Here is a 13,822-nt window from a genome sequence, read left to right as displayed (position 1 = left end):
ACTGATAGAGGACACACTGCCCCGGCCCGCCCCCCCCCCCCGGCCCCCCTGGGCCCAGAAAGTGAAAGAATGTTTGACCATTTCATGTGCTGTACTGCTAAAGCTGGGCGTTTGGTGCAAGGATATGAGCCATGGATTCCAATGTTGCATCAAAAACTATAAACAGGTTGGTCTGCTATCAATCCATGCCTTGCTGACATTTATAATTATGTTCGACTTTCAGTACCAGTGAGAATCTATATCTTGCTTCTGCTGATGGTGATCTGGCTGCTGTGAGTGCTCTCCTTGAGGATGGTGCTGATCCTAACTATATACCAGCATCAAGTGACTACGGATTGTGGAATTCGTTGCATGTTGCATGTGCCAACGATCGCCCTAAAGTTGTGGCAGCGCTTCTTGCAGACAAGAAGACCAATGTTTTGGCTCTCGATCGGAAAAAATACACTCCTTTTCACTATGCATGCCTTTATGGTTACACTGATTGTATTGAAGCATTCAAGTCAAGTATGGACGCTTTTCATGGTAAGTGCATGTGAGCTCAGTGTATTTATATGGTGACAGATAGGCAGGAGGCGTAAACTAGAAATTTTACAGGAAGGAGGCAGACCGGGAGCTTGCGCCCTGCAAAATGTTTAGCTGGAAAAAACACCCACTAAATAACTCGCTCATAGAAGGGCATGCAAATCGCAGTAACTGCTATACATGCTCTTTTTCTTTTTCTTCATCAACAAGACAGTGAGAGAGCTCGTTTTTGGCTACTGCACGCATTGCATACCTGCCTCGCAACAACCGTTACAGTTGCAAGGCGGCCACGTCGACTTGTTGGCGGAGCGCAGTACTCTCTCGACAACCATAGTTTGTATTGGCTATACCGTATTACTAGAATATTTTGCAGGTGAAAAACATTTGCGAATGAGCCAAATCGGCAGAAAAATTTGACCTTTTGCGATCTAACTATTACGTTCTGGCGAGGATCGTGTGTATTTCAGGTTTTGCGATTTATTGTTGCGAATAATTATTGCAAAATGTACATCGCAAACATTCTAGTAATACGGTATACGGTTAATGCAGATTTAGAACTATGTATGCTTAAAGTTTTTGCCTAGAATGTTTTGCGAGCATCAAACATTTGCGAACTTTGCGATGGTTGATTAATTCGCAACAATAAAATCCGCAAAACCTAAATTATTACACACGATCCTTGCCAGAACGCAATAGTTAGATCGCAAAGGGTCAAATTTTCTGCTGACTTGGCTCATTCGCAGCGAAGGTTTTTCACCCACAAAATATTCTAGTACTAGTAATACGGTATATAGCTACTGATCTACTCTCATTATGCAGGATTCAGCTTTGAAGTCACTCTGATTCAAGTTGCACTGGAGAAGGAACAGTTGGACGTTATCATGAAGTATCTTATCTCTGAATTCCAAACTGACCCCAAAGGTAAACTATAATGTACAGAAATGTATACATGTATGTGTATGTAGCACTGTATACAGAGGGTTTCAGGTACATGTAGAGTATGAAGTTACTCATGCAGTAATTAAATTACTGCTGTACTGTGCTGTATGTATACTTATGCATGAGTAACTTTGCACTCTGAAGCATTCCCTCAGCCTACCTGAAACCTCTGTACATGTCTTATTAAGGGACAGACTGGTGGTTTCTGCATTGGTGGTGGCTTCTATAAAGATATGTTCTATACATGTAAAGGTTGTGTTATTACTACCCCAAAAGTTACAGTAGTACATATATATATTGCATATTCAGGGAAATGTAAATATCATGACTGCATGTGTACTCTGTGAATGATGGAATGATTACGGTGGAATGGTTATGCTGGTGAACGCATTATTGGTGACTTCCAAAGAGGTTGTGTTACTGATCCCAAAGGTATAGAGTTACAGGGAAGTCATAAACAACTTGTATTATGTGTGCATGAGTGACTGAACTTCCGGAGAGGTTTTATGTGTTGTCAGTTAATAATTATTGTCTTCATTAGTTTAGTTTTCTGACCTGATGTCACAAGTATAAAAAAAATGTGTCTTGCATACTGTAATTGTAGTGTGGTATATACTACATGATTAAAATTGTAACTGACCAAAATGGTGTGATTTGCAGAACAAACAACAGGAACACCTGTCAATGAATATGTAACCTAATCAGTGTGATAAGAACAGCTAGCTTAGAAATAATTATTCACATGCACACATGACATCTGCAGAAAAAGACTGTGACGATATTCTTAACCTGTGTTGCTCCAAAGGAGAGATTGGTTTTGTGAAACAATTAATGGATGAGTATCATTGTGTCCCAAGCAGTAAGTTCATGAAATGCATTATAATGTCTCTAATAAATTGTTGTGGTTTTGTTGAGTCACCTGATATCATGCAGTAGTAAACTGGTCTTTACATTTAATATTAACAACGTTGCAATGTGCTCTCTATAACTATGGCTCCGCTTTTGTATTGGATAATGATCTTAAATAATATCCTAGAGTGGTCAGTGAGTGGTCAGTGGTAGATCCAGAAAAAAGAAAGGGGTGTTATAGCCTCGTTCCCAGGCCGATCCGTCTCCAATTGAACGCTAGGTATCTGGGCGTGGTTGGAATTCACTCAAACGAGTGAATTCCTAAAAAGCTAAAGTGTTTATGTTAGCAAGCTAGCTAGGTAGCTACCTGTGACTCGACTATGGATACTTCAGTTCTGGATTTCGATAGACAAGGGGAGCGCTGGTCCTACCATGCACACTTGTAGTCCATCAAAACTGGTAGCAACTGATAGCAGAGAGACTTGCCATACCCTGTTGGGAACCACACAAACACATCCCTTCCCTCAGACAGGAGCTTGAGGGCCTGGGCCTGTTCCTTCAAGAGAGTAAGGCCTTCTTGCTTCGTACAAGACAGGGCATATTAAAGCTATTGCTCCATCGAAATCCTTAATCGCTTAGGAATTCGCTCGTTTGAGCGAATTCCAACCACACCCAGATACAATCAATACCAGGCCTAGGAGTCGACCTAGCGTTCAATTGGAGACGGATTGGCCTGGGAACGAGGCTAGGGGTGTTACAAACGAACGAGCGTGCAGAGCAGGTAGTGAAATTTTGGTGAGTTCCGGTCACATGGTGTGCAGTAAGACTAGGGAAAATCCCGTTCTCAGCCAGGGGAAGTCCCATCTTAGACTTGCATAGAGCTGCTACGAATACTGGATTATTAGCGCTTACTCGACTATAAACGTTTAAGCGCATGCTCAACTGCAGGCTTTTACTACTTAGACATACTCGAATTAAAGCGCTTTTCCAATTATGCAAAGGTTGTTAGTGAAATTTTAGAATTGATCCATTGTTTATGTATGAGCTAGTTAGCTTGTACAGTGCATGGTAGCTATATAGCTGGTATCCATCTGGAAGGATTCTCTAGGCATGTTGTTACCTTGTCTGATCTTGCTGAGATATGTGAGACATATAGATGAGGTCCTTTTATTCCAAGTTCCTGGTCAATATTATAATATAAAGTAAATGAACTGTAAAATGAACAGTAACATAATAGATCCAGTTAGGGTTGCCTGCTTGCCTTGCTTGCTCACTGTCTAGCCAGTTGCGAGTCAGCTCTCATCACAGAGACATCCGGGCTCTGCATTATAGGCGCATTCTCAAATATAAGCGTATAGAGCTCTGCTATTGACCCCAAGAGCGCATGCGCAAATAATCCACGGTAGTCGACTAGCTAGCCTAGGCGAACCATTGATTTTGAACATCTTTGCAGTTTAATCATTGCAAAATTGATAAATATAGCGTACGTAGTAAAGCCATATTAATAATAGCTAGACTAAAAGGAGGGTTCCATATGGCACCTGGGATCCTCTGTATCCGCCACTGGTGCATGGTAATTCTAATTCACGTACCGTTTAACTACATGCAGAATCCAAAGACCATGTGTTTGGTCTATGCTGTGAAGAAGGAGAACTTAACCTGGCAAAAGAAATGGTGACAAAGTACAATTGTGTACCGAGACCAGGTATAAAAGTGATTTAGTGTACTATATGATGCAGTCAGCTAGGTGCTATTATTATAACCATAAGTTAATTAAAACACTTTTCACAGATGACCTCGTATCAGCCTGTGAAAATAATCATTACGAGATTGTCTGTTATTTGCTTACTGACCTAACCTGCGATCCGAATGCACCAAACATATATGGACAAACTCCACTAACAAAAGCTAAAAACAAGGAAGTCATCCAATTACTTTTGCAACACGGGGCCCATGTCTCGGATGTGTATGATCAGTATTCTCGCTCAATGGGTCTGATATCCAACAAGAATCCTCTGGAGAATCCAGTAAAGATGTTCATTATTGGTCATGGTGGTGAGGGAAAGAGTACTTTAATAGCCGCCATGCAAATTGAAAAGCTTCGTAAAGCCGGTGAAGTGACTGGAGTTAGTCAACAAACGGCAGGAATAGTTCCCAAAGTCTTTGAGAGTGATATATACGGGTATGTGCAGTTCTTTGATTTTGCTGGTCAGGAGGCTTATCATAGCAGTCATGCTGCTGTTATTAAGTCGTCTGTTGTTGCTTGTCCCCCTGTCTTCATTTTAGTTGTTGGTCTCCATAGGCAAGATGATAAAGAGACTTTATACTCGGTGGAGTATTGGCTTAGTATTGTTGCCAATCAGTGCATACGGATGGAAGGAAAAGCTCCATTAATTGTCATAGCTAGCCATCTCGATGAGGTGCCAGCTGAAACGAAAGATCGAAAACAAAGAATAATTGAACGTGCAGTGAACAGATATCTGCAATTTGATTTCATTGGATTTGTAGCTATGGATTGTCGATACCCAAATACTACAGAAATGAAATCGTTGAGAAAGATTGTTGGGATTGCTTGCAGCCACATTCGATCCAAACTATCTGTAAGCCTAAATTCGCATATGTTTCTAGTATATCTTTTAGATAAGCTTGGCAACGAAATCTGGATCACTTTGGAGCACTTTCATTTATCCATTAAGGCTGCGCTGGACCAAGAGCCTCATCAGAGGAAGGGAAAAAATAATATTCTTCCTTTCATACCAACTGAATTCCCTCGACTCGTTGAAATTTGCTTGCAATTAAGTGACAAAGGGCACATACTCTTCATTGAAAATAAACAATCTCCTGGCAAAAGTTTCATTATTATCGATCCAACAAAAATAACGGCAGATGTCAATGGTAGCATATTCGCTCCACCAAACTTCAAGGAACATTGTAAACTTGCTTCAAGTACTGGTATTGTGCCAAAATCAAGGCTAGTTCGTCATTTTTCTGGGTATAGCATTGATATGATTGTTGGCTTTTTGTCACATCATGAGCTTGCAGTTCCGATAGAAGATAAGGAAGTTATTCAACTGATAAAACGACAGACAGTTGAAAATGGACAAGAAACGGAGGTCTACCTGTTCTGTCCCGGTTTGATTAGATTAGAAGCTCCACCCGAGTCTTTGCAGACACAGCAATACACCCACCATTTTGGCTGGATAATTTATTGCCGCAGGTCCGACAAATTTTTTGATATTCGTCTCTTTCAAGTGCTGCTCTTGCGTCTAGCTTTGTCTCAAAAGCTCGCTCTTAGAATAGATGACTCCGTTCCCTCTATACAGCACTTTTGCGCAGTATGGAAAACAGGAATCCAGTGGTGTACTAGCAATGACATTTCCGTGCTTGTTCATCTCGGAGATAACTCAAAATCCATTAACGTACAAATGCATACGCAAGGTGTAACTCTCGAATTCAACCACCTTCGATCGAAATTGATTAACAATATCAGTAAAGCTGTCAAAGAGCTTTGCCCCATGGTAAGCACTATTGAGTCACTTGTAAATCCATTAGAAGTCGAGTATCCAATGAAATCTTATTCAGAATTGAAGTTGATTGATTTTCAATCCATAGCGGAGTCCATTGTACGTTGCGAACCTTGTGTTGTAGTGAATGGGACTAGCACGCTACGATTGAATAGGCTACTTCAGGTGGAGGTGTATGCTGATCTTGGTGAGTGTCTACTCCAAGCTCTTTTTAATGAAGCTGACTCTGCATCGCTCGAACAAGGTGTATGCGATGAGTTTTTGTATGCTCTTAGTTCTAAGTGGGCTCGCCAACCTGAAGTCTTGAATCAAATTAAGGCCGCCTTTATTCAAGACACTCGGATAATAGTCACAAGTGATGCGCTTTATTTTGCTCTAAGAAAGTGGCGAGCTAAACACAATGGTACCTACGAATCTATCCGGTCAATTCTTGATGAGATCAGTGTTTTTTCAGGAAAGAATTTATTGGTTAGTCAGTCATCTGCATGCATGTATATCTATTCAGCTTGGTGTGATAATTGCGTATTAATAGTGTACTTCATTTAAACCATGATTACTAGTGGCTGTGTATCCGCACTGCTATGCTTTAGATTGTTAGGTACTTGTGGACGAGTCTATTTTCACCGTTATTTGTATTCTACATTTCGTGCAGGAATTGGCTAAAGTCCCTTTCAAACCATTTGATAAAAATCAGCTCCCTCACGAAGAAACCCAATCACTTGGACCACAAGCTCCAAATTTCTTACCTTTCTCCCGGTCAGCCTCTAATTCCACTTATTCAGACATATCAACACCCTCAGGCTACGGCCGCGATCCTTCAAAGATGTCACCTGAAGAGTTTAAACAATTTTTAGAGAAAACAATTTTACTTCCATTCATCCCACAACCTTTGATATCTCCATCGCCAAATCAAGATTCAATTGCTGTGTCCAGTATTGGTTCAGGTCGTCGAGAAGCATTCACTTCATTGCCACCTTCTACTATTTCAGAAGATGATCTAGCTGATGATGACCAAGTATATCCACCATCACCAATTGAGGAATACAGAAGGCCGAGTGCATTTTTTCAATTTCCAGTAAGACACTCAACAGTTCATCGACACCAATCTCTACCTAATAGCTTTAAAATGTCCGAACAACCAGAGTATGAGCAACTCAGCCTAAAGAGACCAGGTAAGTTGGTATAATTATTTACTGTAGCATTTACTTCTTACTTTTCACAGGCGGGAATCCTCCACTCAGTTTTTATGAGCTAGTGTGTATCTTATGGGATGCTCGCAATAATTGGAGGAATCTTGGAATGCAGTTGGGCATCAACGACCCTACTCTGAAGGTTATAGCTATTAGCATGCATAATACGTTATTGAGCATTAACTTTATATCTAGGTGATTGAGACGGATCATAAGTTGGTAGACTTTTGCTTCCTAACAATGTTGGTGTGCTGGCTATACCATACTACCAACCCCACTCCATCCATAACTGCATTGGTGGTTGCACTGAAATCCCGTTCAGTTGATGAAAAACAGATAGCAAACAAGTTGAACCTGACTATATCAAGGAAAAATGAAAAGTCCAACAGTATTGGTGAGCTTATTCAGTAGTGTATACTATAGCAAGTAATTGTTTGTGTGGTAAAAAATTCATTGAAGTTGAACAGCGGAGATTTTCATGAGTAAAAAAGTTTACTTCATTACGTGCACTACATTGCATGCGTTCTGGTAAACCAGCCCTATATTTTTCGTGGTAAAATTTCGTAGAGGTCAGCTTGCCCACGAAAATAAAATTTTTTTACCCCACGAAAATTACCGCTTATACGGTAACCAGCTTTTTTTAATTGGTTGTACAGTAAACTCTCGTTATTCCGGCTCTCTGAAGTGCGGCCACCTTGATATGGTGTGGCGGGTTGCTAGCTAGATGTTTACTGCACAAAACTCACCCTGAAGTACGGCCACTCGCTATTCCGTATACTGGCCAGTGCTGGCTGCCCCAAACTATGTTTTCAATGTAATTTTATACGTTTATTACGCCCGGATATGACATTTTGGGTGTGGTTTGGCAGCAGAATAATTCTTGTCCTTTATTATTCGAGGTAAGGTCGTTCAAGCCGCGGCTATTTCCTGAAATACAGCCACCTCGCTATTCTGGCCAAGCTGCACTGTCCCAAGGGTGACTGGATTAACGAAAGTCTACTGTACATCTATTATATAATAATTATACTGTACCCACGGGTCATTTTCGTGGGGTAAAAAATTCAACTCGAATACGGGGATTTTCAGTGAGTCAAAATGTTGTTTGACTTCATTGCCTGTACTAGCTGCATTGCATGCGTTCCAGTACAACACCGGTACCACGTACGCCTACGTTTTCGCGGAGGTGAGCTTGCCCACGAAAAATAACGGAAATTTTACCCCGCGAAAATTACTCGCTATACAGTACATAAAAGATTTCTTTAACCCATGCAGATGTACACACGCCGATGCAATGAGAGACTTGATTCCAGTGCTCAGAGTGTGTGCAAACCTAATTATTTGTGACTGAACGACATTTATCTCAGAGTGTGTGCAAACTATTGTATTAATGAACGACATTTATCTCAAGCCATGCACTAGCTTGTCTATAATTATAGCCCAATGACAAATTGACTCAGCGGCAATTATGTATCTTTGTGCTCGTTTTTATTGCAATAGCTAAGTTTTATAATCATGTCATGCTGAAGGGTAGCCTCGAGACCACACCGATTAAAAATACGTATTTTAATCGGCCTGGTCGAGGCTAGCTGAAGGGGGGAAGACCACGCGTACATGAAGCATACATGCAATCTGTGATATGGCATTATGATACTTTAGACACTAGTTGATAAGATCTACATGGGAAGTACATGGGAAAAGTGCCTCAGAGCTATGGGACTTAGTATACCTGCAAATTTACTTAGTATACCTAGTATTCCGTTGTCAAGTAATTGTATTGTAGTCAAGCAGTTTGCGCATGCGCACTAGTATCTAAATGAGTTAGACACTGTTTTGTCGGTGTCCATGTGATTTAGAAGCCCTCAGCCACTTTAGTACCCTTGCTACGCTCGGGATACTAAATCAGTGCCTTTGGGCTTCTAAATCCCATAGACACCTCCAAAACAGTGTCTAACTATTATATAGTTCATGCTTTTGATTGTTAAATAATTATGTATCCGCACACTAGCTAGTGCTTTGATTGTCACAATAATTCTACAAACTGCATAGCACAAAGTCTCTTTCAACATGTTTCTGCATGATCTGACGTATTGTATAAAAACATCAAAAATGAATGTGGATGTATGCATGCCTGGGCAACCATACAGATACTGGTATGCAGGATAGGAACTATAAACTATAGGGGATATGTATTATTCTGTATTACCTTAGTTAGGTGGCTTGCTTGAAGGATACAAGTTAGATGGCTGCTTTGAGGATACAGAGTTCGGCACAATTATAATAGTGCGATTGCACAATTAACTTGCGATGCTGGAATATATAAATGGCTTGCTTTAGGCAAAATTACCAAATCAAGACATTGACTCAATTAAATCGAACAGTTCAAGCATCGCTTAACTCAATAAAAATAATGGCAGCCACCATCATTCTACTTCGCAACGTTCTTACTCATCTCTATTTGACATACTCTTTGGGAATCATATCATTTGATAACTTCAAGAACTTTCCAAGTAAGTCCTCTCCCTTTGCGTAATAATTAAGTGTTTGGTACAATTAAAATAATAAATTTATTGTAAAATCACAATTTTATTCTTGTTAGGTAACTTTCATCTCTATGACGATGGACCACATCGCAACCTCCAAGTTTTCAACGACAGTGATTTAAAGCTTCTCCACGTTCCTTCATCTGGTTGCCGTCAAAATTTCACACTGAATTCCACTGGAAGTGAAGTATACACTGAGACTCAGTTTTCTGTCGGTGTTAAGCTTTACATTGCAGATGAAAACAATACTCGTCACTACCTACGAGTAAATGCAGCCAAGGATTTTGCTTTCGAGCTAGTGTGTCAAGACTATGTTCGAAATGTGAGTCAATTTATTTGTGGCACTGTATAGTTCTCCTGCATGAGTATTCTCTGGTTGTAGTGCACGGTACAATAATATTGGATGTATAATTATACAGAATTTGTATATCTGTGTGTCATAAACGTGCATTTCAGTTTCTTTCATAATTATGTACAGGTTACGGAATCTGGCAATCCGTGGTTCAGACAAGAGCTGGAGTTCGACCTTGTTACAGTCAACATTGATGATATTCTCGACAATGTTCAAGACTTGAGTGGTAGTGGAAGTGTTGAATAGCCAATGTGCATGGTGATCAAAACACTCATAATTATAAGTAGCACAGGTTTTAGAAATTTAATATGCTCACAGTCATTCAGGTGCTTATTAGAATCATGATTTATTATTTAATGCTCTGCTGCATAGATCACTTATTAGTTTTTTCTTTGTGAAGCGAAGAATTATTACATCGTATGTTCATGCTGTTGTGGAATTAAAGTTGATTTTCCCGGGAATCACTTTTGCGCATGCTCGCTCTATAATTAGTGACAAAAATTAATGATGTCACATTATTTGTTCCTAAAATAATTATGTACATCAGCTAAAATTTGTAAACAGAAAAATTATTGCTGAGCTAGCTGCTAGCTGGAAGTTAACGCGTGGCCGGCCGGTGGTACATGGTCCTTGATTCTCTTGAGCAAGCAAGTAAGTGTTTTAAAGGCATACTGCATTGCTGGTTTGTGGTATATGTGGGGCAGTACCAGTGTTGATGGTGACCACCTTTAATATTTTTATTTCCCCACATGCACTGTTTCCTAGTCCATATAAACATGTTTAAAATAATTATAACACTGTTGCTATAGCTTCGTGTGTTGTCGGGCGTCTGTAAATGGCCGTTGTCTTAACAATATTAAAGTGTCCAAGCTCCCAATAATTTGGTTTACCCCTTAATTCTTGTCGATCGCGTATTGCTTATTGTCCGACATAATTATTTTTGGCTTAATAATTATGGTTTTGTTTGTTGATTGTGCAACCAGGTACATAATTATTTGTCTCGATATAACAGATGATATATCCCCTGGATGCAACCCTAACATGTATTTAAAAATGCCTTTTGTTGCAGTCGAAGTAAAAGTAAAACCTCACACAATATTAATTATTTTTGTTGCTGTTCTGTATATTAAAGATTTCTGTGTGAACTACAATACACATTACAGTACAGTACAGAGTATGCTATAACTATTTTTAATGCATTTAATTGGATATAGGGTGACACTTGACTTAAATAATTTCGAAGCCAGAGGTCGCTTTTTTGTACGTTTAAAAGTTGAAGTTCTTGTGTTGCATATGTAGATGGTCGCATTTGGTCGAGGTTTTTCTGCTAGCCTCGATTTCAGGCTGCTTAACAATACGTTGTTTCATGAAGCAAGACATACATGTACATACACTGTAGTGGGTACATTTGACCTCCATTTAGGGCGCTGCACAAAAAAATTGCCAATGCAGCAGTCGCTACTTTTAGAGGTCAGAGTGTTGCCTAAAATCGAGGGTGTCGCTGTCACATATTTGGAGGGTCGCCTTAAATCGAATATATACAACTGTAGGGTATAATTATAGCAACACTCTACCATTGACTTGTAGCCGCAGCTATTATTCGAAGCAAACTGCTGTATTGGGTTGCAGTAGTGTATACAGAATCAGTACTAGTATATAGAGGCATCAATGCTGAAAGTGATTGTGTGTTGGTTACTAACAAATCGATCTGGCTTGCAACATAATCTTGGAACTGATTTCCTAACCAGTCAAACATTAATTTTTGCATTTGCTTGCAGCACAATAATTATGTGCTAACTTGCTCATAACAATGACTGTACTAACACCGTGTAACTTAGTTCTTGTATATAGTTTCTCTGCTCTAGTCATCCCCTGACACCAACTGGACCTCTTTGCCTTTCTCTGCTAATCCCTATTATTATACATCACTGTACATGTAGCTCTAGTCCATGGTAGTGAGTGTTCCGTGATGTGTAGGCTAGCTGTTGTACTGTGGGCCAGGTGTGTGCAGTGTATATACATCAGGGTGTCATACAGGGGGAAAGGGGGGATATCCCCCCCCTATCTCCAATTTTCCCCCCCCTTTTTTGCTGACTGAGGGTCCATAGCTGGCAATTTTACATACTATAAGGGTATTGAAATAACAGTTGACCTTTTTTTTAGCAACATTTTCTGGTTACTTTTCTTATTTCCCCCCTCTGCTTCAAAATCCTGTATGACACCCTGTACATAGATATTAATATTTGTGAATCTTACGACCCTATACCCTGTGGATCTTCTGTGCCATTCAGCTGTAGCTACATGCATGTAGTAGATATATATAGCTCATAATTATGGTGATGTGATGGCGATGGCGATGGTCACTTGGCGTCATTTCCTAGCCTAAGGAAATTCCCCCTCACCATATAGTCTGCTCTTAATATAGGCATAAAGGGTCAGGCCTGCTCGAAAATGTCCCCCCCCCTGAGAGTAAGTTGCAACAAGGATACTGCCACTTGAACATGTAGTTGTCTTTTGTAGGCTAATATGGTGACTGTACAGTAGTGATGGGGGACTAAAGTTCCTCCTGTAAGATCTCCATAAACAGAATATCTTTTGAGTTGTCTAGCTTCTATATATTTTAGGCGTCGAATACTGGTCAGAAAAACAATCTTGAAGCCATGCATGCAAACAACAAAACTTGGCGCCGATAGTCTTCAGTTTTTTCCAGCTGACCTCATTGGACTACAAAGACATGCAATTTCTGCTGAGCTTTTGTTTCTCTTAAAAAAGCAATGTTGTAATGAGAAATGAATATCTTACGTGTATGAATTATTCATGAGCAATTAGTACAATAATGTGGTTTGCAGACACATTTTTTTATATTTCTAAAACCCGGCCATCTCTCATGTTAGTGCTATTAATTGTGTTTATTTTGCAGGTGAAAATGTTGTGGTTATGTTAACTCATAAATATCAGTAGTAATGTGTTATGAACATCTGCCAAAACTGCTCATTTAGATTCAATGTACATGACCTTTACATAGAGGCAGAGGAGGAACGCCAGGGTCAATAAGGTCACGTTTAATGAAAGATTAAACATTCTTGTTCTGGGTTCTTGACCTTTGCTGCATATAACAGCTTAGCGCTTCTGTTCTTTATTTGCTTGTTTGGGAAGCTTACTATACCTTGATCTATCCAGTGCAGCAAGCCAGTACATAAAAATTTATATCCTAGCCACGGAATGATAATTTTCCAATTTGAAGAATGCAATAAAAGGTCAAAGGTTGCAATTAAATCCTGGATATCTTCTCTCAAGCTGATTCCTCTGGGGCGCGATAGCTCAACTCATTAAAGAGGATGAAGCTAGTGGTGATGTATAAACTCAGGGGCGCGAGGATAAACTCAGTTTTACATGTAAAACATAGGGCCACGTGACGTTTTAATTAGTGACCTTTTGACCCTGGCATTCCTCCTCTGGTATAGAGGTGTCCCTACATGTAACTCACTGTACTGTATGTATAATATTATACGTGATTTATAGAGTATAGACGGTTCACAGTCCACAATTTGCCTCATTAGGTGTCCTCTAACCACAAGGAGCAAACACAGTCATTCCAGAGATTGATTGTGCTATTCAGTGCTATTCATAGTGGTTACATGTTTTGTACTTCCCTGCTTTTAGTCAGCAAAAAGTAGTTGCATGACCTTTTCATGGGGTCAAGGGGCCAACTTACAGACCATGGACCACTTACAGACCATAGACCAATGCTTTGCACGTGTAGTTTCTTACTTCCAGGTCAACATGACTGGTACCAGGAAATCCTTTCCGTAGGAGTTTGATTCCTGTAAATTGAGATGTATGTACAGCCTACAGGAGATGATGATTGAATTGTTAAGGACATCTGTTAAAGTGTACTGTTAGTTT

At 39.9% G+C, this 13,822-nt stretch overlaps 2 protein-coding genes across 5 annotated transcripts in view; both read left to right on the top strand.

Moving 5' to 3' along the window:
* The first annotated feature begins 31 nt into the window (after window positions 1–31).
* Window positions 32–10,377, top strand: LOC135337842 (uncharacterized). The gene is made up of 12 exons (XM_064533848.1): window positions 32–166; window positions 224–522; window positions 1,342–1,443; window positions 2,225–2,320; window positions 3,920–4,015; window positions 4,102–6,302; window positions 6,487–7,006; window positions 7,057–7,166; window positions 7,220–7,418; window positions 8,297–9,531; window positions 9,621–9,886; window positions 10,043–10,377. Exons 1-10 carry the CDS (start codon window positions 132–134, stop codon window positions 8,317–8,319), a joined length of 3,681 nt encoding a protein of 1,226 aa, XP_064389918.1. The 5' UTR covers window positions 32–131; the 3' UTR covers window positions 8,320–9,531; window positions 9,621–9,886; window positions 10,043–10,377.
* Window positions 10,378–10,422: 45 nt separating this feature from the next.
* The window catches only part of LOC135337858 (dual specificity protein phosphatase 6-like), a 51,260-nt gene continuing 47,860 nt past the window's right edge, over window positions 10,423–13,822 (top strand). For 2 of the 4 annotated variants that reach the window (XM_064533883.1, XM_064533892.1), the window contains exon 1: window positions 10,437–10,567. The gene's annotated coding sequence lies outside the window, so the exon portion shown is untranslated. Of the gene's footprint in view, window positions 10,568–13,822 lie in introns of all 4 variants that reach the window. The other 2 variants (XM_064533877.1, XM_064533873.1) reach the window with 2 other exon arrangements.

The sequence above is a fragment of the Halichondria panicea genome, chromosome 1 (genome assembly GCF_963675165.1).
Source record: "Halichondria panicea chromosome 1, odHalPani1.1, whole genome shotgun sequence".
In the NCBI taxonomy this organism is placed as follows: domain Eukaryota; kingdom Metazoa; phylum Porifera; class Demospongiae; order Suberitida; family Halichondriidae; genus Halichondria; species Halichondria panicea.
Note: the sequence above shows the minus strand (reverse complement) of the source record. Positions and strands in the feature narration are given on the sequence as shown.